Below are 26,792 nucleotides of genomic sequence, written 5' to 3'. Positions count from 1 at the left end.
GAATATGTTTCTTGGCTTGTCTTTTCTTTCCCCTTTGCTCCTTTGTTTTATTTCTTAAATTCCACGTATGAATGAGATCATATGGTATTTGTCTTTCTCTGACTGACTTATTTCACTTAGCATTAAACTCTCTGGCTCTATCCATGTTGTTACGAATGCCAAGATTTCATTCTTTTTTATGACTGAATAACATTCCAGTGTGGGTGTATCACTTTTTCTTTATCCATTCATCTGTTGATAGACACTTGGGTTGCTTCTGTTTCTTGGCTATTGTAAATAATACTGCAGTAAACATAGGGGTGCATGTATCCCTTTGAATTAGTGTTTTTGTGTTCTTTGAGTACCTATAAGAGGGTTCCTTTTTCTCCTCATCCTTAACAACACTTGCTGTTTCTTCTGTTTATTTTAGCTATTCTGCCAAGTGTAAGATGATATCTCATTGTAGTTTTGATTTGCATTTCCCTGATGAGGGCTGATGTTAAGTATTTTTAATGTGTCTGTTGGATGTCTTCTTTGGAGAAATTTCTGTTCATGTCTTCTGCCCCTCTTTAATTGGATTTATGGTTTGAGGGTATTGAGTTGTATCAGTTCTTTATATATTTTGGATACTAATCCTTTATCAGATATGTCATTTGTAAATATCTTCTCTCAGTAGGTTGCCTTTTTGTTTTGTGGATTAATTCTTTCATTGTTCAGAAACTTTGTATTCTTATGTAGTCCTGACAGTTTATTTTTGCTTTTGTTTCTCTTGCCTAAAAAGACATATCTAGAAAAATGTTGCTGTAGTCAGTGTGAGAGAAGTTACTGACTATGTTCTTTTCTAGGATTTTTATGGTTTTGTGTCTCATATTTAGGTCTTTATTATTATTATTACTTTTTGTTTATTTATTGTGTGAGAAAGAGAGCCAGGGAGGGGCAGAGAGAAAGGGAGAGAGAGTCCCAAGCAGGCTTCTTGCTGTCAGAGTAGAGTGCAACTCGGGACTTGAACTTGTGAACCATGAGATCATGACCTTAGCCAAAATCAAGAGCTGGACATTTAACCGACCGAGCTACCCAGGCATCCCTCATATTTAGGTCTTTAATCCATTTTGAGTTTTATTTTTGTGTATGGTGAAAGAAAGTTGTCTAGTTTCATTCTTTTATATGTGGATATCCAATTTTTCCAGCACCATTTGTTAGAGACTGTCTTTTTCCCATTGTGTATTGATTCCTCCTTTGTCAAAGATTAACTGACTGAATAATTGAGAATTTCTCTCTGGGTTTTCTGTTCTATTCCATCGAACTGTGTGTCTGCTTTTCTGACAGTTCCATACTGTTTTAATTACTCCTGCTTTGTAATATAACTTGAAATCTGGAACTGTGATATTTCCAGTTTTGGTTTTCTTTTTCAAGTTTGCTTTGGCTATTCATGGTCCTTTGTGGTTCTGTCAAATTTTAGGATTGATCTATTTCTGTGAAAAATGTCATTGGTATATTGAAAGGGATTGCATGTATCTGTAGATTGTTTTGGGTAGTATAGACTTTTTTTTTAATGTTTATTTTTCCGAGAGCACAAGCAGGAGAGGGGCAGAGAGAGAGGGAGACCAAGGACCTGAAGCAGACTGCACTGTTAGCACAGCCCCCAATCCGAGGCTCAAACTCAGGAATCATGAGGTCATGACCTGAGCTGAAGTCAGATGCTCAGTAGACTGAGCCACCCACATGCACCAGGTAGTGTAGACATTTCAACAATAATTGTTCTTCCAACCCATGAGCATGGAGTGTCTTTCCATTTCTTTGCATTTTCTTGAATTCCTTTTATCAGTGTTTTCAGAGTATAGGTCTTTAACCTCTTTGATTAGGTTTATTCCTAGACATTTTATTGTTTTAGGCGCTATTGTAAATGAGATTGTTTTCTTATATGCAGATTTGTTTTTTATAATATAGGGCACTATTGTAAATGTATTTTCTCTGCCTTGTGATTTTCTTACCATTTTATTTTTTCCAGCTTATTTCATTATAAGATTATGGTACATAATACACGTAACATACAAAATATATGTTAATCAACTGTTTATGTTACTAGTAAGGCTTATGGTCAGCAGTAGGCTATTATTAATTTAGGGGAGTCAAAAGTTATGTGTGAGCACAGGGGGTTGTCAAGGGTCAACTGTACTTTATTTTCACTGAAAAAAAGGAAAATAGTATGCATTCCTAGAACTGTGAATTAGAAGTGCTTTTAAAAACATTGCAGGGCTTTTTTTCCTTCTTCCTACAGATAGGACTGTATATGAATCACCCCAGAATTTAGTAGTCTGCCCTCTTTTTCTGTAAAAGGAAATATCACAACCTCTTTAAGCCTCCAGTTCCATTGTCCTTCTAAGTGGGAAGTTCAAGAGCCTAGCATTTAGTAGACATTATAGCTTATTGTATGACAAGATTAAAAGAAATTAAATACACTCAAAGCAAGCTTATTTTACATTCTTTATTGAGTGCTCTGATAACTGAGTTTTTAACATAATTAACCTAAGATAGGTGTCTATTCAAACTTTTTAAATGTTAATTTATTTATTTTTGAGAGAGAAAGAGAGAGAACAGAGGAAGGGCGGAGAGAAGGAGACAGAATCCCTAGCAGGCTCCAAGCTGTCCTCACAGATCCCAACATGGGGCTCAAATAATCACAAACCGTGAGATCATGACCTGAGCCAAAATCAAGAGTCTGACACCTAATTGACTGAGGCACTTAGGTACCTGTGTTCAATTATTTTTTATCTCCTATATCTGATTAAAATAACTGTGCACTTAAACATGAACTTGAAAGTATTAATAAATTGGACTTGAGAAATTTTTTTTCATCTTAATGTTGAAGAACATTTCCTTTTACTTAACTCTAAGAGTAATTATAAAACAAATCTACTTTGTATCTTCTGTACTTGTTTTTGCTGTTTAATGGAGTTTGGATTACAAACCCACAATGTGGGGACCTTTGAGGTGTTTCACTTTATGTTGACGTGAATTCACTTAATCATTATTAACATTCACTACACTTAGGGTTTTTTTTTGTTTTTGTTTTTTTTACTGTTTGTTTAGAGTGAGCCTGAGCAAAGAGGGGCAAAGAGGAGGAGAGAATCCGAAGCAGGCTCCCCATTGTTTATATCAGTTATTTTCAATGATAGAATCAAAGTAGCATGTCATGTAAAAGGAGCAGAATTGTGGTTTTTTTTTTTTTAATTTTTTTTAGAATGAGCATGGGCAGAAAGAGAATTTTTTTTTTTTGAGGTAGGGGAGGGAGAAAATCTTTAGCAGGCTCCACGCTCAGTGCAGAGCTCAGCGTGGGGCTTCTCTCACAAACTGTGAGATCATGACCTGAGCCAAAATCAAGAGTTGGATGCTTAACCAACTGCATTTGCCACACCTTATGTTGTCAAAAATCTAACTTTTTTTTTTCATTTGTCAAACTCAGTACTATTTGAGTCAGAAATCCTTAAGAAAGTAAAAAGCAGGGGAGACATTAAGTGGTATATTCTTAGTAGACATTTTTATTTTTATTATGGCAGGAAAGTCTTTTCCTTCTTTAAGACTTGTCACATTAACTCCAAGAGCGACACTCTATAACAAGGGTTATCTTCTGGGATCACCTAGACTGGGACAGGTCTCCATTTGTATGCAGCAGTATCCCGTGTGCTGTTTGGCAAGAACGGAAGCCCTTGAGGGTGTTGCCACGTATAACCCACACTGTCTTCAGAGGAGAAATTTGGTTTTCAGGGAATCCGCAGAACAGAAAACCTTAACCTTAATGATTTATGTAATCTCATTTTCAATGAATAGCATGTGGCATTTGTGATGAAATTGTTTGATTGTATTATTTGATACATGGAAAATATTTTATTAAAAAATCTCCTTTTGGGGCGCCCGGGTGGCTCAGTCGGCTAAGCATCCAACTTCCGCTCAGGTCTGATCTCAACAGCTGTGAGTTCAAGCCCCGCCTTGGGCTGTGTGTGGACTGCTCAGAGCCTGGAACCTGCTTCGGATTCTGTGTCTCCCTCTCTTTCTGCCCCTCCCCAGCTCATGCTCTGTCAGGTCTCTCTCAAAAATAAAACATTTAAAAAATTTAAAAAAAAAAGTCTCCTTTCTTCGCAACACATGATGTCATTGTTTTCAGGATATATCTTCTCAGAAGCTTCACAGGAGAGAAAGCAGTGACAAGGAAGTTATCATTCTTTGCATGGTAAAATCATCAACTTTAGTCACCAACTTCTAATTCAGATGAAATTTTAATTTGGGTGTCTTACTGTTCCTTCTTAAAATGATTTTGGAGGCACCTGGGTGGCTCTTTTGAGCGTTCAACTCTTGATTTCGGCTCAGATCATGATCCCAGGGTTGTAGGATCCATCCCTGCATCAGGCTCCATGCTGAGAGTGGAGCCTACTTAAGATTCTCTCTCTCCTTCTTCCCCTCTCCCCACTCATGCTTGCTCTCTCTAAAATAAAATTTTTAAAAAAAATTGAAAAAGAACAATTTTGTTCCTTATATGTGATATGTTATTTTGGTTTTATAATCGAAAATAACCAATATAAATAACATTTGAGCTCTTGAGCCTAGAATACCAATGTGGTTGATTTTAGGACTTGAAGGAAAGACTATAGAATTTGGGGTAAACCTTTCAATTCCTGAAAGTTTTTCAGAAACCCTATTTCTGAGGAGGTCATTCTCATATTGCTCTATATGGGTCATTGCTTGGTAAAACACCAAGAGTAAGTAGTATCAGTCTGGCATTTTATCAGTGACTACATTAAAGCAAATTTTCAGGAAGTAAGTGTGACAGATCCTATCTGACAGAAGATAGAGGATGTCAGGCACATACTTTAGGTACAGAAGTAGGAGCAAACTAAGTTAACCAGAGATAGAAGAAACATTTCAAGACTGGGGTTCATGGAGGAATCCAGTTCTCACACATCTAGGTGTAATTCCTACATATCAGTTTCACCTCTCTGTGTTATAAGGAAGAAAATGGAAAATTTGTTTTACACACTGATAGATTGCAAGCTACATTATAGAACTGAATTTATCAACTGTTAGTAAAAGTAATTTGTTAATTGCCAACAAGCTTGTTGACTACACTTTTGTGGTACTTCACTTTTGTGGTACTTCATACTGGGTATCTTTTCCTTCATCCCTCCCCCCATGGTTGCTGAAAACCAGATGTGTTGGAATTAGTCCAAAAGCCACAACTAGAGAGATTTGGTTTCTTCCAAGTCAGAGGGTGACTGTCTTTTTCTCTTAAAAAATGAAGTTAACCCTTTTCTGTGTTTATGCTAGAGAAATAAGCCAATATTTAGTCAAGGTTTTATGTATTTAATAGAATGGGGGGAAGCTTACTGTATATACAGCTGGTCTTTTTTTATTTTAATTTTTTTAAATGTCTAAATTTTTAGAGAGAAAGAGAAAGAGTGGGTGAGGGGCAGAGAGTGAGAGACACAGAATCCAAAGGAGGCTCCAAGCTCTGAGCTGTCAGCACAGGGGGCTCAAACTCCTGAACTGTGAGATCATGACCTAAATCGGATGCTTAACCGACTGAGCCATCCATACGCCCATAGCTAGTCTTTTAAGGCAAAAGATGTACTTACTTCTCCCTCAAGCTAGTCGTTTATGGATTTTTTTTATTTTCAGGCAAAAATGCCTTCATTAGAACTTTTCTCTCCCATGATTTATTCCATCCACCCATAGACTAAAATTTATTATCTTAAGTTCCTCTGGCCTGTGAGCTGTTTGAGCTGAAGACTACAGCCTGGAAGCACGGCGGGGGAGACCACTAGGTCAGCATGAGGAAAGCAGGCTGGGAGACCTCGCTCTCGTTCTCATGCAGGAAGGGGAAACAGATTTTGCTGTCATTGTAGCCCAAGAGCAAGAGCTACTGCAATTCTTCAGTGCTTTCAAATCCAGAAGTCCTCTAGTGTATATGCAGTTAATTTCAGCCCCCTTGCCACTTGTCCCTTTTCCATGTTTCTTAGTGGGTTTTTCCAAGGATGCTTGCCTTGATTTTTCCCTTTCATTCACGAGATGGAAGCGTTCTATTTCTTGCCAAGCTGACAGGTTTCAAAGTGTAAGTGTTACCCTATATGAAGACTTAGCCCTTAAAATTTTTGTTAATGAGGTTGTTGTTACTTTCCTTAGCATTTACCAAATATCTGACTTTTATTTTGCTGAACTCTTTTGCCTTGACGGATTTTCCGGGGGCTTTAGCAGTAATTGTAGTAACAGAGACATGCCACAGGTGATTGCCTTCATCTTCTTGTGGCAGAAATGCTTTTCCCACCTCTCTTGTACATAGCAAGTCCCACTGAAATGAAAACTCAGACAGTGATCATGTAAAGAAATTAGTATATGAACTAGTTGATGCATGTTAAGAATTTCTTGTAGGGGTGCCTGGGTGGCTCAGTTGGTTAAGCGTCGACTTCAGCTCAGGTCATGATCTCACAGTTTGTGAGTTCGAGCCCCATGTCGGGCTCTGTGCTGATAGCTAGCTCAGAGCCTGGAGCCTCCTTTGGATTCTGTGTCTCCTCCTCTCTCTGACCCTCCCCCACTTTTCTCTCTCAAAAATAAACAAACATTAAAAAATAAAATAATTCCTTGTAAGATTTTCATAATCAGTGTGGAAGGTCTTTATGGATATCTGCATGTTGTGTAGGGTAAACACTAAAATGGATTTTTTTTTGGAAACAGTACTCTAGAAGTTAAGACACTGTTTATGCTCCGATGCCACTAGGGTGCATATGTGAGATTGTAAGAGCATCCTTTTGCCAGAAGGGAAAATGTCATCCTGTTAGAAAACAGTATGTGTATATGATTACATCTAATGTGGCTATACTGAATTTCTTCTCACTTAGTTCTTAAATAAGAGGACCCAAAACATTGCAGTAACAACTTATTAGGACCTGTTGGCCATATTCAATTCTCTTAAATTATGTAGATAGAATGGACTTTAAGAATAGTTGATTCTGGGGCTCCTGAGTGGCTCGCTCAGTGGTTAAGCGTCTGACGTCAGCTCAGGTCATGATTTAATGGCTCGTGGGTTTGAGCCCCACCTCAGGGTCTGTGCTGACGCACAGAGCCTGGAGCCTGCTTTGGATTCTGTGTCTCCCTCTCTCTGCCCCTTCCTTGCACACTCTTGTCTCTCTCTGTCTCTCAAAAATAATAAATAAACATTAAAAACATTTTTTTTTAACAAAAAAGAATAGTTGATTTTGTAAAGAAAAAAATAAGAAAGCTTAGTATTTGGGTGTCGACACCAAGAATTTACCATCTGTTAGATTCCAGGGAAAAGTGGCCTTGCACATTTTCCAGGAGAAAATGATAGGACCAGCCTAGGTAGATTAGTGGTGGCAGGGGGTACGGAACAAATAGCACCTGTCACCAGACAAAGCTGTTTCATTCAGCTTCTGAATTTAGCTGAGTCCCATGATTACATAACCAGAGTGCTTGGTCATGTAGTAGCTCTCAAGCATTACCCAGAGTTATTTCATGTGAATCTGCTGCCTGGAATGTGGGATCTTCTTTTTTGATAGTTTTGACCTGCAAATTAGAAACAAACAGCAGGGGCACCTGGGTGGCTCAGTCGGTTAAGCATCAGACTCTTGATCTTGGCTCAGATCTTGATCTCAGGGTCATGAGTTCAAGCCCCACGTTGGGCTCTACCCTGGGCATGAAGCCTACTTAAAATACAGGTGAGACGTTAAAACTTGGAGAACACTTTTAGGTTGTAAAAGAGTGGTTCAGATCATGGAGTTGGAAGGCAGACTGCCTTGGTTTGAATTATGGCACCCAGCCTTTCTGTCCTTCAGTGTTTCTCGTTCCTAAAATAGGATAATAATGGTATTTCATAACTCTAACCTCTTCTCCAATCTAGAGCCCAGACTAGAGTAGAAAATGACTTCACATAAATTAAAAGTTAATGGAAATATTTCAATATTTTAATAGTGGTTAACTTAATAAACTGGGAAGGTGTTGACTAGTAAATGATTTGTACATTTAAATGAAGGGAGGTGACATATGGTATATGCCTACTCTGTTAAATGCCCTACATTTAACAAAATAGCTGGATTGTAGGAAAAATTGCTTGCGTTTCATTTGGTTGTTTTCTATTTGCCTCATCGTAAGAATTTCCTGAAGATTCTAGAGATTCTGGTTCAGTAATTTGGGTTTGAATCTTGAGAACATACTTTTTTTAGGTCAATTAATAGGGTTTATCTTTAAGAACGTGTACATATAACAAAACTCTCAGATGATTATTAAGAGACAGTTTACAGAGTTAAGTAATTTATGTGTCTTCTCTGAGCCCCAGCTTTCTAACCAACAGAATCAAAGATTTGACTAAAAAGATGGTCCACTTCCTAACTCACTTTATGATTTTGAGATTCCTATTTAACTAGTGATTAACGATATCAGAGAATTCCGTTATGTGTGATACAGTATGGGGTGAGGAGCTGAGCCTTCTATTTACCAGAAAAATTAATTCACCAAACTCTAAAAAAAATGTTTCCATAACGAAAAAGCTTTCTAATAAAATAGTAATCTTGAAATAATTTGTATTAATTCACTTATTTCTAAATATTGATAATGAAATAATAATAAAGCACCCCAAATTCTGGTAATATGTATTGTCTTTTTGTGTGTGTGTACACACTGTTTAAAGTACTGCTATTGTAGAATTAATGGTCCTTCGATGTAGCAAATTTACTAAAATTGTGAGCAGTTAAAACTTCTCATTACGGTTTTCATTCTAACTCATGGTAATTCTCTTTGGCTAGTTATTCCATCACCTGAGCACAATCAGTCACTTTTTCATGCATCTTTGCTTGAAAATACATACCTTTCCCATTTCTCACAGTCTGTCTCGGAGTCCCCTCTGTTTAGCTAAGGAGACATGTCTCACTGCCTGTGAGGACACACTTGTTCAGCAACAAGGAGTGTCTAACAATCAGCAAATTATTGACCCAGTGATTTTTTTAGCTGATAGTAGTAAGTAGATAATTGGGGGATATTAGCACACTTATCCATGGGTTGTTTTTAATCCCTTAAGTCTTCCCAAGCCTATCTCATGGGAGAATAACAGGTTTTCTTAGCCTCCACAAAGTGATGGACAGTCATTGACGTGAATTGACATAGGGTTTTGTTTTTGCAGGGAGGTGTAGGGGGTGGAGGGAGCCTTCAGAAGCAGAAGCAAGATGACACTATGGAGCACCAGTCATCATTTCAGGATGAATATAATTCCTTAAGTTTGGGATACTCAGTAATTAGTGGATTTCTGTTGAGCAGGGGATACCTCTAGAACACCTTTAGGATATATGGCTCATTAAAACTGTTTAATTGTATATGCTATTTTGAATGGTATATATTACAGATCTAATTGTGGTCTGTGGTGTTTAATCTATTTTAGAAACTGGATGGCTTCTACAGGGAGCCAGGCCTCTGATATAGACAAGATTCTTGGATTCTTCAGTGATGGCGCACCCCCCACCAAAAAGCCCAGGTAAACAAGGGAAGGGAATCTAAGGAACACAGTAAACTAGCAAACAAACTTGCCGTACACCCCAGTGTTTTCATAAATTAATATTGGCCTTCATATAAAAGTTAAATAATTTTTATTTTGGATTCGATTTTTATTTTTATCAAGATCATAAATTTTAAAATTTTATGTACATAAAATATTATGTACATAATTTTAAAAGGCAGTACTTCAAAGCTTATAATGCCTTGTCCCTCTACAGAGAGAATCACTTGTAGCTCTTTAGTCGGTTTCTTTAATAATTCTGTCCATATTTTTAAATATTTTGTATGTACTGCTATTTTTTAGTGTTTTGGTTTTTATCCCTTTCCAGTTAAGAGGGATGAGCATTGAGCTTACTCTTTGGGAGNTCTTTTTCCCCCCCCCCCCCCCCCCCTGTGTTTTATATCAGAATTTTTGGTTAAGTCAGTTTTTAATAGTTACATTGCAGGACTGTATAAATAGTATTCATAGGTGAATCTAATCGTGTTTTGAAATTATACTTTCTTGTCCATTTTTTCTCTCTCTCTTGTTTGGTTTGCGTTGTTTTCTATGTGCCTGTCAATTTATCTTCAAACTCTGTGACAGAAGAGTAAATTTCTTAGATATGCTGACACTCCTCAGTAATTTACTAGTTTAAGTTGTTTCCTGGGTTTTTCCTTCTGGACGGTGTTCTGCTGAGGATACTTCTCCAGGCCTGCTGCAAACAGCTGACATTTGCATTTTATTTCTCCAGGACCTCAAGGATTCCTTTTACATCTCTCCTGTATTGGAGCCTCTCTTTCCTAGATATCATGTCGCCCTTTTTGGTGTAGTCCTTCATTTTGCTGAAGAATATTCTCATTAGCTTCCTTAGTAAGGATTTGTAGGAGAAGAGTTTTTGGAGACATTTGCAAATGTCTTTTTCATATTTGTACATTTATTTGAGGATTTGGCTGAGTGTAGAATTCTAGGAAGGAAGTCATTGCCCTTAGAGTTCTGAAGTTACTGCTCATTCTCTGCTAGCAGCTAAGTAAGTGTTCTGCCAAAATAGGGACTCTGTTCTGATCCCCAGTCCTTTGTCATGCGACCTCTTCTTTTTTCATTGGAAACTTGTAAGGATAGTTATTTTATTCTCAGCAACCTGAAATTTCACAGTGATGTACCTTCATATCAGTCTAGATATCAGGTGGCTTTTCAAAGTTGGCTACTGATAATTCATTTTTGAAAAAATTTTTTTATTTGATAATTTCCTTTACAGTTTTTTCTGTATCATGTCTTTTTAGAACTCTTGGTATTCAGATATTGGACCTTCTGGAGTAAGACTAGTTTTCTTATGTTTTTCTATTGCTTTTGTTTTTATCATTCTACTTTCTCAAGAAATTGTCTTCCAACCCTATGAATGTTTTACTTGTTTTTATTTTTAATTTCCAAGAAATATTTTTGTTTGCACAGCCCCCTCCCCTTTTTTTTTTAAGTTTATTTATTTTGAGAGAGAGAGCTGGGGAGGGGCAGGGAGAGAGATGGAATCCTAAGCAGCCTCTGTACTGTCAGCGCAGAGCCTGATGCAGGGCTTGAATTCAGGAACCGCGAGATCATGACCTGAGCTGAAATCAGTAGTCAGATGCCTAACCAAGTGAGCCTCTCCGGTGCCCCATGCCCATCCTTTTTTATAACTTTCTGTTCATGTTTCATAGATGCCTTTATTTTTTTTTTTAAATCTATGGGAGATAACTTTTATTTTCTATTTTTCTTCTCTCTCTGGGATTGTTGCTTGTTTCCTGCGGGTTTCTTTCTATGTACTAGTTTGTTTAGATGTAGCTCTCATGTTGGGGGGCTTTCTTCAAATGTAAGTTGACCTTTCTTTGCTCATATTTAAGAGAAGACACTGAAGAGCCAGTTGGAGAATCTGCGTGTGCTGACTTGGCCACTGGTGCTTCATTGTGGGTGTCAAGCATGGTTCTGTAGCTGAGGAAGAATCCCTGCCTATCAGAATCTGTGGGTCTTTTCTCTCAGGCTCGCCATTTTCCCCAAGAAGATGAGTGGATGGGGAATAGGGTGCAGGTATAAGGTTGACTGCCAGTGTCTAAGAGTCTTCCTCTGGGAGAAGGGGACAGGGGAGAGTCTTGGATTTCATATACTTCCCTTTACTTAATCTCCTTCCCCAAGCTGTGCACAGTGTTCTCAAATTTAGGACCCTCTGGTTCAACTTCTCTGGAAAGCAAGCCTCCAGTCGTAGAATTCTAACTGCTTCTAAGACAGCCTTGCAGCAAATTCCCTATTTTAGCCCCACCTGCCCCTCTGCCTTCAGATTTATTTGGACATTCCCAAGGTTCTATAGAGGGAAGCAGCTCTCACTTTACAGCTCCTGAAATTTTGTGGGCCTGTGTTGTCTGCTGTCATCTTTTCCTGTTCTGTTTTTTATGAATATATGCCTTCTAAAAAAGTTACTTTATAATTACTTAGTGATTTTAGGAAGAATCAGAAATGAAAAGTGAGGCAAAATTACACCTCAAACCTATAATGGATGAGGTAAAAAATTCAAATAATACAGCACAATCAAGTGAAAAGTAGAAATCATTATTCTCCCCAATCCCCAGTTAACCACTATTTACCGTTCTTGTGAATCTTTCTAGAAATTTTCTGTATGTATTTATTTGTGTTTCAGTGTCTTAATTCCCTTGAACTGAAACTCATTTTTCATCATTGACTTTTGATATCTATTATCAAGTCTTTTCCAGTAGACTAAACTTTTGAGATTAGGGACTTGATTTTATTCATAGGAACATCATTAGTGCCTACCCTTATTTCTAGTACTTGGTTTTTCATAGTTGTTGAATGACTGAATGCAGGAGTTGGAGATGAGGAAGGCAGTTCTAAAGTTTGTTTTCCTGAAACAGGCTTCCCAAAGCTGTTTCTTATGTTCTGCCGAAATGCAAATCCTTTTTCTATTTTGTAATTTTGACAAAAGATTGAGAAAGGCAATGGAAAACACCTGCCATTGACAAAAATTAAAGTGAATAAACATATTTCAGACAGATTTTAATATAGTTTCCAGATTGATGGGGGAAGGGTGCAGAACCAAGACAAAAACTTGTGCTCATGCTGTCTCTTCAAAACAGGACTCTGGTGCTTATCGTGTTACGAAAGGAATGTTCTCCCTTCTTGTCATAGCTGCTGAATAGTTTTTTGTTTATGTAGGTAATGTGAAGCTCCTGTGTTTTCACAGTTCTCTTAGCTACTTTATTTCTTCCCTTTTTTTGGGCCTCAAGATATCCAGAACAAAACTGAAGTGAAATTTATTTCCATATTTGACTGTCTCATTCTCAATTTTATCTTAATAGTGTTTACAAAATCTAGGCTTAAATTTGGCTGTCTTTCATCTCGTTTTATATTTCCCAACAGTGGGAATTTAATTTGTGTGGATTTCTTTTCTGTCCGGAGTCTGTGTTTTCTGAAATTCAGCGTTGGTTTAAAATATAATTTAGTTAGTAGAACTCTGCTTATAATATGATCATATCTTTTCCTACTATTAGTGGGTTTTCATAGGTTGAGAAGACTATGAGGGAGAAAATTGATTTTAAGAGTGCCTTTTAGGATTCCTGAAATAGGTTTTTTAGCAAGTCTTGGCACAATATTCTGGTCTTTTTGCTTAAGATACTCAGGAGAGGATGGGGCACCTGGCTGGCTCAGCCCGTTAAGTGTCTTGACTTTGGCTCAGGCCGTGACCTCACAGTTCTTTAGATCAAGCCCCGCATCGGGCTTTGTGCTGACAGCATGGAGCCTGCTTGGGATTGATCTCNTCAAGGGGCTCATGCTCCCAAGCATGAGCGCACGTGCTCTTTCCCTCGTGCTCTCTCCCTCTCTCTCGTTCTTTCTCAAAATAAACATTTAAAAAAGATACTTAGGAGAGATATCAGAAAGTGGTGGTGCTTCTCTTTGCAATTATGAAAGCGATAGCTGAAAACTGTGATTTTAACAGTCCTCCCATGTGCCTCCTGTCTGTTGGATGTTCCCAGTCCTCTTTTTGGCTTTTTCAGGAAGCTGCTTCCAAGCTTGAAAACTAAGAAGCCCCGGGAGCTCGTGCTGGTGATCGGAACAGGCATTAGTGCTGCAGTTGCCCCTCAGGTTCCTGCCCTAAAGTCCTGGAAGGGGTTAATCCAGGCCTTGCTGGATGCTGCCATTGATTTTGATCTTCTAGAAGATGAGGAGAGCAGAAAATTTCAGAAATGTCTCCATGAAGACAAAAACCTTGTCCATGTTGCCCATGACCTTATCCAGAAACTCTCTCCTGTGAGTATCCTCCTGTGTACCCTGGCATTTGATATTTTCTGAACCCATGGCACATAGGCCGAATATAATAAGAATATTCATTTCTAGTTTGTAGAGCTGCATCACATTTGGCTCTTCCACAAAACGTCTGTTTATGGATCCTATTCAGGGTAGTTATCTTGACCCATTTGTGTGTGTGAGTGTGAGTGGTGGTGATGGTGGTGGTGGTGATGATGTTGTTGAGTGATGTCAGAATGTTAAAGCTCAGAGCCAGCGGCCAAGAAGGAATTCTTGAGACATCTTCAGTACAAAAAGGTGGATTTATTAAAGCACAGGGATAGGACCTGTGGGCTGAAGAGCTGCACTGCGATTATGAGGGGTGACTGATTATATGTATACTACTCGAAAGTTGGGGGAAGTAAAGATTAGGGGAAGTTACCAAAGGGATTCGCAGGATCCTGAATGATAAGGGCCTCCTTGTCTTGTATTGTCTTCAAAATGCCTTCAAAATCAGGTTTCATTTAATATATTTATATATTTGGAAATAGTGTAGCCAGAGCATGTTGTAAATCTTTTTATTTTTATTTTTTTTGTTTATATCTAAGTTAGTTAGCTTATAGTGCATTTTAAAATTTTTATTTTTTTAATTTGCATGTTGTAAATCTTAAGTCATATTTTTGAAGAAAATATATCTCTTACTCACGAAAAAGTAAATTATTAGTGTTTATTCCCATGCCCTCCTCCCAGGCCCTAGGGCCTGTAGGAAAGAAGTGTCCTTAAGCATTAGTATAAAAGAGTTCCCCTTGGTTCATGACTCATTTCAGAAACCTAGTATGTTTTACGTCCTCTTTTCATTTCCTTATCCTTAGTTGTGATAAATTGTTACCAACCTGGAATAATGTAAATAATTAATAGGCTTTAAAGGGCTCATGGGACCTCTGTCCGATACCATATACAGAAATGAACTCAAAATGGATTAAAGGCCTAAATATGGAGCTAAACCTATAAAACTCTAGAAGAAAATATATTTAAAGCTTAATGACTTTGGATCTGGCAGCGGTTTTTTAGACATAACACCAAAAAAGCATAAAGAACAAAAGAAACAATAGATCCACTGCACTTTCCCAAACATAAAATCTGTTAGGCTCAAAGCCCACTATCTATAAGAAAGTGAAAAGAGAGCCACCCAGAATGGGAGAAAATATTAGCAGCTCCTGTATATCCTAAATGCGTAGTATCCAGAATATATAAGGAAGTTTTATAATTTAATAATAAAAAGGTAAATAATTGAATTTTTAAGTAGCAAAGAACTTGAATAGACAGTCCAAGGAAAATGGCCAGTAAGCACATGAAAAGTATACTAATCAGAACCATCTGAGGTGCTACTTCACTGGGGCGAGGATGGCCAGAGTCAGATGGTCAGATAATTAAGTGTTGGCGAGGATGTGGAGAAATTGAAATCCTCATGCACTGCTGGGATTGTGAAATGGTGTGGACAATGTGGAACACAGTCTGGCAGTTCCTCAAACAATTAAATATAGAGTTACCATCTGACCCAGCAGTTCCACTTCTGGATACACCCAAGAGAAATGAAAACATATGTTCGAACAAAAACCTATAAGCAAACATTGATAGCATTATTCATAATAGCCAAAAGGTAGAAATAATCCAGATGTCCGTCAGCTGTCAAATGAATAAACAAAATGTGGTACGTTCATACAATGACGTACTACTTGCCAATAAAAGGGGATTCAGTACTGATACATGCTGCAACATTAATAACCTTAGTATAATGTATGCTAAGTGGGAGCCATTTACAAAAGACCACATATTAAATGATTCCATTCATACAGAATGTCCAGAATAGGGAAATCTGTTAGAGAAAGTCTAATAGTACTTGTTAAGGACGGGAGCGTGGATGGAGGGCAGCCGGGTGATATTGAAAGAGTACCTGGTTTCTTTTTGATATGATGAAATGTTCTAAATTGACTGCAGTGACAGTTACAGTATCTGTAAATCTAAAAATGATCACTGAATTTACACTTCAAATTAGTGAATGGTATGTTACGAAAATTGTATCTCAGTACAGCTTTAGAAATAAAGGTAAAAGGATAGAAAACAGTATGATGCAAACACTGATCAATAGAAAGTGAGAGTGGCTATTTTAATATCTGTTAAAGTACGCTTGAGAGGAGGGAGGAAAGAAAACATAATTTTTTAATGTCTAAAAAATCCAAAATTATCCTCATTTAAAAAGTCAGTAGAAGAGTATATAGCCAAAACATATAAGGGAAAAGTGTTATGGAAGTGTGTCAGCCAGTTAATTTTAAAAAATGTTATCTTTCTGAGAAGAAAAAAGGAAAGAGAGCTCAAGGAAAAAGAGTACTGTGTCGGACTAGGAAGATTGGTCTGTGGGTGAGGAAGTTGTGTTTCAAACTAGGCTGTGCCACTCTGTTGTCTTGTCTGTAGCCTTCTCTCCTCCATTTCCACGCTCTCCCAAGAACAGAAAACATGATTTTGCTAGTCGGGTGAGTTATGATTGAAAGTAATGAGATTTAAAGTCCGTGTCAATAAGTGTATACCTACCAGACATACCAGACTGGGGTCACTAATTCTCATTGGATGAAGATTTACTGTTAGCCTGAAAGTGTAGTTGTGGGTTAGTGTCTGTTGCATTAGAGGAGCAATTATCAAACTTTTTGGGCTCCAGACTCCTTTATATGCCTAAAAGTTTTTGAGACTCTCAAATAACTTTTGTTTATGTGGAGTATATTTGTCAATATTCACTGTGTTAAAAACTGAGAAGTGTTTAAAATATTAGTTCACTTAGAAGTAGTGATAAACTGGGGTGCCTGGGTGGCTCAGTTCGTTTAGCGTCTAACTCTTGATTTCAGCTCAGATCGTGATGTCACAGTTGTAGGATGGAGCCCCATGTTGGGCTCTGTGCTGGCAGTGCAGAGCCTACTTGAGATTCTTTCCCTCTCCTGCTGTCTCTCAAAACAAATAAAGTTTTAAAAAAAAGTAACAGTAAACCTGTTATGTGTTAACATAACTAACATGTTTCTGAAAAATTATATTTTCCCAAACAAAAAAAAGTGAGGAGAATAGTATTGTTTCACACTTCTGCAAATCTTTTTAAGGTTTGGCTTAATAGAAAACCGTTAGTCTCATGCCTGTGTTGTAAGTCTCACACCTGTATTATATAGTGTGTGTTGTTTCAGTTTAAATATATGGAAAAAATCAGGTCTCACAGATACGTAGTTGAAAAAGAAAGTATTTTAATAGTATTTTTAGATAATTACAGATATTTATTATTGATAGTACACTGAAAACTCCGTAAGTGATGGCTTCCTTCCTAAAGATTAATAGCAGTATGGAATCTCCAGTCAAATCCGTATTCATCCATAATTCTATTAATATGGAATCTAAACTTTTCTTATTTTGTTGCATTAAAATCCATGATCTATCTTGCATTTATTTATTATTATTTTAAAATTTTTGTTTACTTTGGGGGGGGTAGAGAGAGAGGAAGAGAGAGAATGAATGTGAGTGGGGAAGGGCCAGAGAAAGAGGGTGGCAGAGGATCCAAAGCGGGCTCTGTGCTGACAGCAGAGAGTCTGGATACAGGGCTCAAACCCAGGAACCGCGAGATCATGACCTGAGCTGAAGTCAGACACTCAACCAACTGAGCCACCCACGTGCCCTGCCGTCTTGCATCAGGATGAATCTTTCCCCCATCTTTCACCATTTTGCAGCATCATGCATTTGTCATTTGGAAAATATTGGTTCGCTGAGTTGTATATATCTTCTAGATATCGACACATTTCACTACAGAGTCAACAAAATTGCATCCATTAATAACAGCATCCCTCACAGAGGTATTTGGAAACAGTCAAACTTATGGTAGCAGAATAAAGTTTTCTAAAATTCTGGTGTTTCAGCTTTTGTCATTGGCAGCCATGGCAGCAGTGATCAGCTGTTTTCCTTGAAATGGCAGGCTCCCTTTATTTCTGCAAAAATGCCTGAGACAACCCAAGTCTGAATAACTGTAGTCCGTCAGTCAGTCATTCGTTCAAGCAAAAATGATGTTTGATGAGAACAGGTGGCCAGTCGAGCTTACAGCTCAACCACACCAGTGCGTTGCCTGCAGATGGCCATCGTACTCCGTCTGCAGCACAAGTGGTCTGTGCATAGCTCCTGTTTCTCCACGCAGACTTTAAGGCAGACATGTGCTCAAGGGCCAAGGTTTAACACAGTTGATAATTTTTACTGTTTCATTAAGGACATTCTTAAGGGAAACTGAATTTTTTTTCTTTACTTTAAGTCTTTGGTAGTGAAGCATACAGTGATGACTGGCACAGCCTGGACCCACCGTCCGGATTCACACTAAGGCACCAAGTTTTACCCACCATTGCTTTTGTACCATCAGTGGAAATAGCACAGTTTAAAAGACAAAAACCTTAATGTTATTATGAAAATAATTTTACTTTGCAGACTCATTAAAGAATCTTAGTGATCCATGAGGTCCATAGATCACATCTTGAAAACCACTTTAATAGAGGATATGTAAGAAAAAAATAACAGGCAACCCAGAGGCTTTAAAAAACAAACAAACAACACACTGGGCACCTGGGTGACTCAGTCAGTTAAGTGTCAGACTTTAGCTCAGGTCATGAGCTCATGGTTCCTGAGTTTGAGCCCCTCATTGGGCTCTCTGCTGTCAGCAGAGCCTGTTTAGAATCCTTTGTTCCCCTCTCTCTGCCCCTCCCTCGCTCATGCGTGCTCTCTCTCAAATAAAGAAACTTAAAATTTTAAGAAGACACACACACAGACTTTGAAATTTGAACACTAGGTATTTGGTATTAAGGAATTAATATTACTGCATTTTTTGGGGGGTGCGATAGGTGGTATTGCAGTTTTGTTTTCTATGTAAAGGGGAGTCCTTATCTTTTAAGGAACTATTGAAGTATCTGTATGAAATGATGCTTGGGAATTGCTTCAGAAAAAATTCCATGAAGTGGAGAAGGTGGCAGGGGTGTGATATAGGGGTAGAGGGGAGCTTAGGTTAAGTAAGATGGGCCATGTGCAGTAATTGTTGAAACTGGATGATGGGTATACAGGGGGCATTATGCTTTTTTTACTTTTACGTGTTTTGAAAATGTCCCTTTTCTTTTTTCCTTTTTTTAAAAGACTCTAACAGCAGTGATATGGCAGTGTTAATAGACCTGTCTACTGGGCCAGTTTCTTATAGGGACATTGTACATTCAGTGGAGAGAAGTACTTGGGTTTCAGAATCAGTCTTGGCATTTAAATGAACTAGGAGCCTGGGAAAATCACTGAACTCCTCAGAGTCTATTTTTGCACCTGTAAACACTGGGCTAATACTACTTAACCCATGTGAAATAATGTATATAAAGTGTTTGGAACATAGTAAATGCACTATAAATGGTAATAACCTTGGTGGGAAAGAGTCAGGATTTTGTTTTTTACTGTATCTGGCATCAGAATGATGAGAGTTACAGGGTAAAAGGAAATGAAGTAGCTTTGGATTCAGTTCACTGTTTTAAATGAATGAGAACATGTCCATAAAATTGCGTAGGAGTTTGGCATTTCCTTTTGACCATGGGACCTCCTTGTTTGTTTTTATTCCTTTGTCTTTGCTTAGACTGCTGGTGGGAAATTTAGTTCTAGGGTCACATGCTTCCAGAGAGAGAAATGTTCGTTTTAAAGTCTGAGGAAATCAGTACAGCTGCAGAAGTCTCTTTCCTTCCTCTCGGTGTTGATACGCAAGATGTGATAACTTAAAGAAATCGAACTAAGAGATGGTTAACTGAAATAAATGACCTAAACATTTATTCCCAGGCTTTGACCTTTTGTATTTCTTTCCTTAGGAGCAAGGAAATATTCCATACTCCTGATTACCGGATTGTATACTCAGGTGTTTTTATCTGTGTGCATAATGATTAACTGGCTCTAGAATACAGTATTATATAACTGTGTGTGTATGAATCAGAGTACAAAATGAAGATATAAAATACAATAAGGAAGTTTTTAATATCACTGTAGTTTTTATTTAATTTGAGACTGAATTTTGCTTTTTGACTAGGTATTATTTACACACACTTCGGAAACCAAAATGATTAAAAAGATTTACATAGATTGCAGCATTGCATTTCCACCATGTCTTTGTCTCCCTCCTCTTCCCACACTCACCCCTCCCCCAGGGGTCACCAGTCTTACTAGCTTTTTGGGTGTCCTTCCAGTGTTCCTCTTCATAAAACAAGGAGATATTCTTACCTCACCACCGCCTCCATCCCCCATGTCAACAGGTCCATTCTTTTTTTATTTTTTAAATAGATTAGTTTTAAGATTATTTATTTATTTTGAGAGAGAGAGAGAGAGAGAGCACAGGAGGGGCAGAGAGAGAGTGAGAGAGAAAATCCTAAGCAGGCTTCGTGACGTCAGCACAGAGCCTGATGTGGGGCTCAAACTCATGAACCAAGAGATCGTGACCTGAGCTTAACCAAGTAAGCCACCCAGGCACCCCATGCTAAAGGTACTGTTCTGCACCTTGTTTGTTTTACTTAACAGTATAATCTGGAGATCTTTCCATACCAGCCTCCTTTGTATGGGTTCTTGGCCATAGCAGTCTCCTACATCTGGATACTTTGCTTGTTTCCAGTTTTTTACTGCTATAAGTAACAGAGCAGTGATAACCTTGTGTATGTCATTTCATTTGTTTGAAGTATATCTGTGGGGTATATTCCTCAAAATGGGACTGCAAGACTGTAGGATAAATGGGTTGTACATTCTTCACAGTTTCTGATCAGATTGTTCATTCTGATAAAGTGTTAAGAGTCTCCAGTTGGTTGTCTCTTTGTTGCTAGAATGTGATGTAATTATTAATGCCATTATGTAATGAAAATGGACAGGTTAAAAAACATGAGCCACATTCTTAGTCACATGAATATGGTCTCTAGCATCTAGTTAGTCCTATAAGAGGATCTGTGAGCCCATTGACGATAAGGTATAATAAGAAGCCTGTCTAGTGGTAGATGCAGCATGAAATAGTGATTGACAGACAAGATAAACTTCAGGGTGTCTCACTATCAAATAGAGGTGCTGTTCACCTCTGTGCTCTAGTTTTTCTACAGTTTAAATATTTACCATTTTTTAGTGGTATGATTTTTAAAGAATGGATAGTTTTTAAAAATGCCTGGAAACTTTAGGAGAAGAACTTGGCAAATGGAAGTGTATTTTATGAATGTGCTTATGTGGTTCCATGGAAACAGATTTTTCTCTGAATATTGTGCTATTAGAAAGATACACAAAGGAAACCAGGAAGGTAGGGGGACCACTTTGAGGAAAAACAGGACGAGCCCATTATCTATGTGTCTAGCAGCTAATTGCAATTGCATGGAGGTTGAATGGGGAATATTGGGGCCTTTATGAACTGATTCTTACTCTGATATTATCTAATGAAACGGTATTGCAGGAACAAGATAGGGATCAGACATTTATTGTAGCACATTACATAGCTACCTTCCCCTTTGAAATTCCTGTGTCCCTGGGGCCACTGTGTCTTTTAAGTTATAAAGCCACCTTCCTGGGGCACCTTGGTGGCTCAGTTGGTTAAGTGTCTGGTTAAGTGTCTGACTTCGGCTCAGGTCATGATATCGTGGTTCATGGGTTCAAGCCCAGCGTCAGGCTCTCTGCTGACAGCTCAGGGCCTGGAGCCTGCTTTGGATTCTGTGTCTCCCTTTCTCTCTGCCCCTCCCCCACTCGTGCTCTGTCTCTCAAAAATAATAAACATTAAAAAAATTTTAATTAAAAAATAATAATTAAAAAAAATGAAAGCCACCTTCCTACCTGAGGTTTGTATTATATTTTCTCATTAGTTCTTGACATTTACATACATTCAGAATGAACCTGGGAGAGTACTTATTCAGATAAACCATAGGTAAAGAAATAGGAAGTCTGTTTAGAACTCATTAATGAGTTCTATTTTTTTACTATTGGCAAATGCACAATTTCGATAACCTTTGCTATATACAAAATATTTTTCCTAGCATATCTGTAAATGAATTCCTGAATTATGCTAGGGGAAAAAAACAGGCAGAGAGAAAGAAAGTAATCAGTTTTTCCTAAATCCATAGCATCTGTAAAAAGCACCGAGGATTAGAAAAAGAGACACTACACCACATTTTAGAACTGTCTTTTAATCTATGAAAATGCTTATTTAGAGAACTAAGGTTTTTTTGCATATGATGTAATAGCATCAATCACTTATTAAGTGCTAAGCACTTGGCATGTATCATCCTATTCTTCTTATAACTCTTTGAGGTAGATAGTATTTTATCCTTATTTTAAGTACAGAATGTTCTCTTCAAAAATTTGTTATATAATTGTAATTGAAACAAATGACCTACCAAAACACCTAGAATTAATTTTTCTCTTTCAAATCCCTCCCCAGAGAACTAGTAATGTTCGATCCACATTTTTCAAAGACTGTTTATATGAAGTATTTGATGACTTGGAGTCAAAGATGGAAGATTCTGGAAAACAGCTCCTTCAGTCAGTCCTCCACCTGATGGAAAATGGAGCCCTAGTATTAACTACAAATTTTGATAATCTCCTGGAACTGTATGCAGCAGATCAGGGAAAACAACTCGAATCCCTTGACCTTACTGATGAGAAAAAGGTAAAAAGTAAAGGATTAGTCTTTTCTTCAGGCTAGTGGGTTGTATCTTCAGAAAAAACTGTTTTCTAGTTGGTATATTATACACTTACTGGTATTTATGTTGAGGTAGAAGGGAAGATTCTTGTCTTTGGTTGGGTGTTTATTTTTTTGGTTTCTGAGATAAAATCAACATGAAGTAAAATGCACAGATCTTGAAAGTGTTCAGTTCTGTGAGTTTTGACAATTTCACTGAATTTCAAAGCAAGGTTATAGAAAGTCATTTCAACTGTAAGATCTCTCTCACATTTGCAACTATCAGGTGAGTGTAATACTGATTTAGAGTTCTCTCTTAGGATATATTCTTCATGACATCTATTGGAAATGTATGAAAACTACTTTATAATGTCTGTAAGAGCAACTTTAAAGCAAAGTGATACTGGGTAAAGGTAATGTCAGGGGAAACCTCAGGAGACTTTTTTTTTTTTAATATAGTTCATACTGTATCTAAACCACTTACCATGATATTAGGTCAACTAATAAGATAAGGCTTTTTTATTAGAATGGTCACTTGAGTTTGTAATTTGAACTCTAGCATCAATAGGAGATTCTGTAGATACACCAGCATTTACTTAATTGTTGAAATACGGTGAAGCCATGAAAGGGAAAATATTTGTATCACCATAAAAAGATGTCAGAGACGTGATTGAAGAAGGAAAAGTAAAGAAAAAACCAGGTTGTGAAATGCCACCAGGTTTCTCATGCCCTGCTTTGTACTTTTGTAATTTTCCTTCTACACTTTGTTTTCCAAGGAACCTGCCTTTGTGTCCCACCTAGAGGCCAAATAACTAGAGTTTGGATAGAACAGGGTTTCACCTGCTGGCATTCATCTTCCCAGTCCACTGCCTCTGCCAGAGTAGTGGCTACAGTACCATTCTTGAAATTTCTCGTGATTTTGCTGACCTCAAAGTCAGGTTTCGTAAGGAATTCAGATGTTAAGAATATGTAACAGACTTGCTAACTTCTTTCTCATTTTCATCGTGGAACCTCAAGATTTGCTTGGTATTTTTAGTTCACGTGAGGGCCATGTTGAAGTCTAGTGGCTAAAGCCATTGCCTGGTAGTCAGAATGGGCCCTAGTGATATTCAGACTCAGTATCTCTCTGCCTCTTTACTATTTTTCCTGACCCATACCTAATTTCTCTAGAATGGTAAGAGAAGAAAATTATGCTTTCTCAGGGCCTTGAGTCCATGGAACAATGGCATCCACAGGTGGCTATTATTGCCATTGTCACTAAGTGATCATTCTTCATTGGTAGCCTTTGAGGTAACTCAGGTGTCTGAAGCGTTTCCTCAGTTGTTTATCAGCTACATAAGAAACCACCCTAAAAGCCTGGAGCTTCAAACATTTTATTTGCACATGATAATGTGAATGAGTGATTTGAGCTGGGCTTAGAGGCTCAACTGGGCAGTCCTGCTGGTTTTACCCACATGGTTACCCACATGGTTGCAGTTACCTGAAGGTTAGACTAAGGCTGGGTAGTGTCAGATGGCCTTGCCTCTACTTCGGTGGTGCAGGCACTTGGCTTGGCCAGACATCTCTAGCAGGCCAGCTGAGGCTGCTTCACATGGTCACTGGGTTCCAAAAGCAGCAAAAAAGAAAGACTCGTGCCAACATTTTTCAAGTTGCTGCGTGTGTTGTGTTTGCTAACACTCCATTGGCTGAAGCAGGGCAGTGGCCAAACCTATAGTGAGTGTGAGAAGGGACTACACGGGGCCTGGACACAAGGAGGCTTGGAATCTTGGGGATCAGAACTGAAACGGCCATCCATGGCTGTCGTGTATCTCACTAGAGGTAGGAGCCGTGTCGTTTCTGCACATGATGACACGTAATCTCTCATTTTTGATAGTTACTTCCAAAGAGAAGTTCCCAGACGTGGCTGCCATCAGTCCTAAGAGCCATACCTGAAATGGAAACTGAGGCCACACTGGGTTTTGCATTCTTGCCCTATGATATAAAGAGTTAGGTCAGCAGCCTAATCCATCAAACAGCCTCTTCCCTGTGGGGACCTTTAAGCAGGTGCTCAGCCCTGCCAACCTGGTTGAGGTGTATTTGTGTTATGCAGGTTCTAGAGTGGGCTCAGGAGAAGCGGAAGCTGAGCGTCTTACATATCCATGGGGTCTACACCAATCCTAGTGGCATTGTCCTGCATCCAGCTGGGTATCAGAACGTGCTCAGGAACACCGAGGTTATGGTGAGTAGTACTGATCTCGCTGGTCTCAACAAGGTCTTCCTGGGAAACCTCTAAGTGTACTGTTGGTCTTCATGAGATAACATTGTCCCCAGGAGTTAAAATTGGAAGTTTACACATTCTTTCTGTGCTTCGTAGCTTGTGGTTGTGCAGGCCATCTTAGAAATTGTGGAACGTCTCTTCGTCTCTTCAGGCATAAGACCTGAAGGATTTTACTTTTTCTTGATTGACAGCCAGCAGATGGCACTCTGTCATTGGCATCATCCTTGCAGACAGAGAATATGTTATTACCCTTCATCGTCATTTGGTGTGATGTAGTATTAATAACCCTCTCTCGGACAAAAACAATTTATGCACCTTTTTACTGACCAATCGCTCCTAGAACATACATTCTAAAGAGACTGTGTGTGAATGGTGATGGGCTTATATTTTGTATTGAATTATCACACTTACTTACACTTATGGCTCAGTGCAAAAAAATGAATAAATTTAGATGGGGTGATAGAAAAGCTTGTTGCGTTTTGGGGACACAAATTTTAGTCTTGTTCATATGTATGTGTGAATACCAGAAACACTCGCTGGCCAGGGATATGTGGGGAAAATTCACTGGCCCCCAACTCTGCAACTCTGAGAATGGTATATATTGACTGTTTTCAGGACTGGATGATAGTATCTTTACCTAATGTAGCAAAAGAAAGACCAGGAAAAGCATTAGGGACTTTTTTTCACCTGTGCTTTCCCTGACATTGGTTTTAATTGCATCCATTATTGACATTGAGTGATCCCTTAAGCAGAATCCTTTCTGATGTATTTATATGTACATATACACACATATTGATGTTCTAAGTGTCTCAGACTCTTTTTGAGCAAATCTGGTGATGGAATGATCTTACCTGGTGATCCTTGGTTCAGTTTGTAAAGCAAAAAAGAAAATATGATCCAGAAAATGGAAAGAGTAAGAGATACTGAACATTTCTCATTGCCTTATGGCCTCTGGGCATGTAGGTATATAGCCAATAGACCAGTGTCAGCCCAGTGAAAGCCTGAATAGAGAGTAGTGGAATGCTGGGTAAAGGTAAAATTTTAGACTAGTCATCAACTTATAGGAATAAACAAGATCAGACTCCTTTGTGGAATGAATATACCTTCTTAAATTTTCGTTAAGTGCTCATCACAGTCTGCCAATTGTAGTAGTTGTGAGCCTGTTGACTTTTTTGTTTTGGACATGCCTTGTGTCCTTGTGTGTGTACTCACAGTGTCGTTTAATATGTTGTTTCTTTTCCTGCAAGAGAGAGATTCAGAAACTGTATGAGAACAAGTCATTTCTTTTCCTGGGCTGTGGCTGGACTGTGGATGACACCACTTTCCAAGCCCTTTTTCTGGAGGCTGTGAAGCATAAATCTGACTTAGAACATTTCATGCTGGTTCGGAGAGGAGATGTGGATGAGTTCAAGAAGCTTCGAGAAAACATGCTGGACAAAGGAATTAAGGTCATCTCCTATGGAAATGAATATGCTGATCTCCCAGAATATTTCAAGCGACTGACATGTGAGATCTCCACGAGGGGTAGATCAGGTAAGATGTATTTCAAGACTGAGAGTAGCAGCTCCTTTTATGTATTGTGATGAGTAAAATCATTACCAACACAAGGACTATAATCCCAACCATATTATGAAGGAAGAACATAGTCTTCGGGTTAGACTAAAATGTGATTTGGGTATTAGGAAAGTGGACCAAGACGTATTCAGGTAGTTTAATATAGAAGTGAGAAAAATAAAAAAATATTCAGCCTCACTAAATGTCTGTGAAATGCAATTAAAATTTAGATTTCAGGGTGGCTGGGTGGCTCAGTCTGTTAAGTGTCTGACTCTTGGTTTTGGCTCACGTCATGATCTCATGGTTTCGTGAGTTCAGGTCCCACATTGGGCTCTGTGTTGTGCTGGGAGTGTGGAGCCTGCTTAGGATTCTTACACTCTCTCTGCCCCTCCCACTCATGCTGTCTCTGTCTCTCTCAAATTAAATAAACTTTAAAAAATAAAAAATTTGGGATGCCTGGGTGGCTCAGTCTGTTAAGCGTCTGACTTCGGCCC

At 38.4% G+C, this 26,792-nt stretch overlaps 1 protein-coding gene across 4 annotated transcripts in view; it reads left to right on the top strand.

Moving 5' to 3' along the window:
- The window catches only part of FAM118B (family with sequence similarity 118 member B), a 45,735-nt gene that overhangs the window by 13,544 nt on the left and 5,399 nt on the right, over positions 1-26,792 (top strand). For all 4 annotated transcript variants that reach the window (XM_077756577.1, XM_077756574.1, XM_077756575.1 and 1 more), the window contains exons 2-6: positions 9,416-9,508; positions 13,543-13,795; positions 22,248-22,475; positions 24,577-24,705; positions 25,992-26,277. In XM_077756577.1, coding sequence (XP_077612703.1) covers positions 9,423-9,508; positions 13,543-13,795; positions 22,248-22,475; positions 24,577-24,705; positions 25,992-26,277 — 982 coding nt within the window. In that variant the 5' untranslated portion in view covers positions 9,416-9,422. The remainder of the gene's footprint in view (positions 1-9,415; positions 9,509-13,542; positions 13,796-22,247; positions 22,476-24,576; positions 24,706-25,991; positions 26,278-26,792) is intronic.

This window comes from Crocuta crocuta, unplaced genomic scaffold (assembly GCF_008692635.1).
Source record: "Crocuta crocuta isolate KB4526 unplaced genomic scaffold, BGI_CrCroc_1.0 scaffold172, whole genome shotgun sequence".
In the NCBI taxonomy this organism is placed as follows: domain Eukaryota; kingdom Metazoa; phylum Chordata; class Mammalia; order Carnivora; family Hyaenidae; genus Crocuta; species Crocuta crocuta.
The sequence above is the reverse complement of the archived record's forward strand: the minus strand, read 5'-3'. Positions and strand labels throughout refer to the sequence as shown.